This window comes from Myotis davidii, unplaced genomic scaffold (genome assembly GCF_000327345.1).
Source record: "Myotis davidii unplaced genomic scaffold, ASM32734v1 scaffold37, whole genome shotgun sequence".
In the NCBI taxonomy this organism is placed as follows: Eukaryota; Metazoa; Chordata; class Mammalia; order Chiroptera; family Vespertilionidae; genus Myotis; species Myotis davidii.
Window position 1 is genome coordinate 173556 of NW_006289395.1, and position 2982 is coordinate 176537.

Sequence of the window (2982 nt, forward strand, 5' to 3'; positions counted from 1 at the left end):
GGGTGTGGGGGGTGGGGGTTGTTTGTGTTTTTGTTTTTTTTTTTTTTTTTTTTTTTAAATTCTGGAATCAGCCGTGGATTCTGGCAAATGGTCCGTGTGTCCCCCCCCCCACTCATCCCTGGTCTGGTCCCTGTTCCTATAGCCCTTTATCCCAAACACCATCCCACAGACTGGGGACCAGCTCCTTCCCCATGCCTATGTCTCTCCCCAAATCCCTTTAGCAGGAGAGGGAAGAGGAGGAGAGGAAAGGGGACCTGCCCCCCTCCTCAGGCATCTGGGAGGGCCCTGCCCCCATGGGCTTCACCCTTTCCTGTGGGCTCTCACCCTGACACATTTGTTAAAATCAAACCTGAATAAAACTACAAGTTTAATATGAAGCCCCAACTTGGCTACTTTGAATAAATGGGTACTTGCTAACTAGAAGGGAAAACTTGGGAACCAAAAATAGATTATAGATTAGACTGTGACAATGAGTTCATCACAAATCAACGCACTGTCCCTAGTCTGGGAACACTAACTTGCCATGGACCTGTTACCTATCCCCCACCCTTTCAGCAGCCCTGGCCTAGTCCAGGTGGGGGTGAACACAAACAGTAGTAGCCAGGGGCAATGGCAGATAGATTTTATTGGCCTAGGACATACCAGGGACTCTCACCCAAGGTAGGGGGTGGGGTGAGGTTGAAGATGAAATTTGATGGTCACTTGTGATAGAATCTTGGGTTCTGGCTGTGTTGAAGGAATGGGAGCCGGGGGCCAGGTTGGCTAGTAGCAGCAAAGCTGGACTGGTGGTGATGAAATGGGGGTTTGTCAGTGTGCATGTTCTCCCTTCTGCTCCACACCCATATAACCACCCCCAAGGAAGAAGGGAAAACCATGGGTGTGAGCCTGTCCTACCCAATCCTGTTTTCCATGGTACTGCAGAGACTATGACAGGTATGATTATCACCCTTACCTTCCCTGCTGGTTGCATCTGCACAGGGAGCTGCGGGGAGGCGAGGAGTCCAGGGGCTGGATGCAGAGCTTGGGGGTGCATGGGGCGCAGGGAGGACTGCAGAGAACAGAGTCAGAACCCGCGGCAGCCTGGGGTTCCCCATAGCAAAACCCTTTCCCCTGATTTCCCAAGCTCCACACTCACTGAGTCAGAGAAGCCAGTTTGCTGGTTAGCATGTTCCATTTGCTTTTGTAGGGACAGGGCACCACCAGGTTGGAGGAACCCTAGGTGGGAAAGAAGGGTGTGTGAAGTGAGTAGAGAACGGGAAAGGGAGAACTTGTGGAACCAGGGCCCCTGAATGGGCTGTTATCACCTGTCTGGGTGGGCTGGAAGTGGCTATGCACAGCATAGGGCTGTGGCTGTGGCTGAGACAAGTACTGCACTGCAGGAAAGGCTGAAGGTGCTGAAAAAGATAGGAAGCACAGCCATTAGAACCTCCCTTTAGTCTGTTCACAGCACCCTAACCCTCTGGGCCTCGAAAGTACCCCCTCCCCTCTTTTCCCACCAATCACCTCGGAGCTGCTGACTAGGGCTGTAGGCCGGTTGAGCGGGTCCATAGTGAGGTGGGGGCTGAGCAGTCCCATAGGCACCACCTGGGCTGCCTTGGAATTGCCCGTGCTCTGGGGTCCCTGTGAAAGCTGCAGAGCCCACATAATGCCGGGTCTAAGGAGGAGGAGAACTCACTGTAAACTTGAAAGCAGAATCTCAATTGACTGTATGCTCCCATTTTTCTCCGTGCATGTCAGTGTCACACTCATTGCTGGAAGAGTGGTTTAGCAAGGTGGGTGGAAGTAGTAGGGGAAACAGCAATCTGACTGCTCTTACTGTAAGCACTTGGGGTCCGAACATCTGTTTGGCTCTGTCGGCTGCCATGAGGGTGCCTGGGCGACTGTGTCCTCCAGGGCTCCCTAGAGAGGGAGAGGGGCTTCAGGATGCGGAAGTGCAGGCTACAAGACCCGGAGGGCCCACTGACAGGTGGTTTCTGTAAGCCTCACCCTGCATGCTGAGGAGATGCGTTCCCGTGTGAACAGTCAGGCTCTGTGGGTATGCGGCTGATGTCAGAGTCGTTAGGTCACTAGAGGGAAAGGAAGGAGGTCAAACATCAAGGACAAGTGCCCTCTTGCCACAAACACCGATCTTTTGTTACTGACTCCATCTATACGTTTTGCCCAATTTTAATTTTAGCTCCAATCCCACCTCTGCTCTTTTCGCCTCCGTTTTTCTTCCTCATGTAAAACTTTCTTGAGCTGCAGGAAAAGCTGGTGCTTCTCCTCCTGAAGGGCCAAAAGCTTCTCTTGCAGCTTCAGGATCTGGAAAAAGGGAGGGAAAAGAAGAAGGTAGAGCCAAAGGAAGAAAGCGCTGGGAAAGATGGACTACACATACCTGTTCTTTGGTTTCCTCTAAGGACATTCTCTCTTCCATCTCCTTTTTCTTTCGTCTCTCCTGCTCTTCCTTCATCTTCTGTTCCATCATCTTGTCTACTTCTTCTTCCTCTGGAGGAAGGGTCACACAGGGAAAGGGGCAGAATGGTTAATTAGAATGTTAGAGACTGAAGCCAGCAAAAATGGTTATCCCAGTGCTGCCGATCACTGCAGGGGGACGGAGAGGGAAGGTTCACTAGGTGCTCTCCAAGGTCCTTCCCGGCTGAGGAATTCTGCAGGTCAGACCTGGCGACTAGAAGTCCCACCACCACAGGGCTGTTCCACCCCCCTCCTAGCTTCTGCCGCCGCCGCCGCCGCCGCACTGATCGGCCCGAGGGTGGGGCCTGGAACAGCGGTGTCCACGGGCGTGTGCCCTCCCGCCTTGGCCCCGGCTCACCCTGCCGCTTGCGCTCCCGCTCCATCATGATGTGCCGGTGCAACGCCCTGGCCATGGCGTTGGAAAGCTTGGGGCGCTCCAGGAGCGCAGGCATGGTGCTGCCGGGGGCGCACGGGCCGTGGGCGCCCGGCTCTGTCGCTGACTGCCAGGCCTCGGACTGGGCCTGGGGGTAG

At 54.2% G+C, this 2982-nt stretch overlaps 1 protein-coding gene across 1 annotated transcript in view; it reads right to left on the reverse strand.

Moving 5' to 3' along the window:
* Positions 1–607: 607 nt before the first annotated feature.
* The window catches only part of GPS2 (G protein pathway suppressor 2), a 2655-nt gene continuing 280 nt past the window's right edge, over positions 608–2982 (reverse strand). The window contains exons 2-11 of the mRNA XM_006761629.2: positions 2810–2972; positions 2375–2484; positions 2189–2301; positions 1987–2066; positions 1817–1899; positions 1504–1654; positions 1305–1394; positions 1136–1215; positions 953–1048; positions 608–782 (exon numbers count right to left, since the gene is read on the reverse strand). Of these exons, the coding sequence (XP_006761692.1) occupies positions 699–782; positions 953–1048; positions 1136–1215; positions 1305–1394; positions 1504–1654; positions 1817–1899; positions 1987–2066; positions 2189–2301; positions 2375–2484; positions 2810–2903 (981 nt within the window). The 5' untranslated portion in view covers positions 2904–2972 and the 3' untranslated portion in view covers positions 608–698. The remainder of the gene's footprint in view (positions 783–952; positions 1049–1135; positions 1216–1304; positions 1395–1503; positions 1655–1816; positions 1900–1986; positions 2067–2188; positions 2302–2374; positions 2485–2809; positions 2973–2982) is intronic.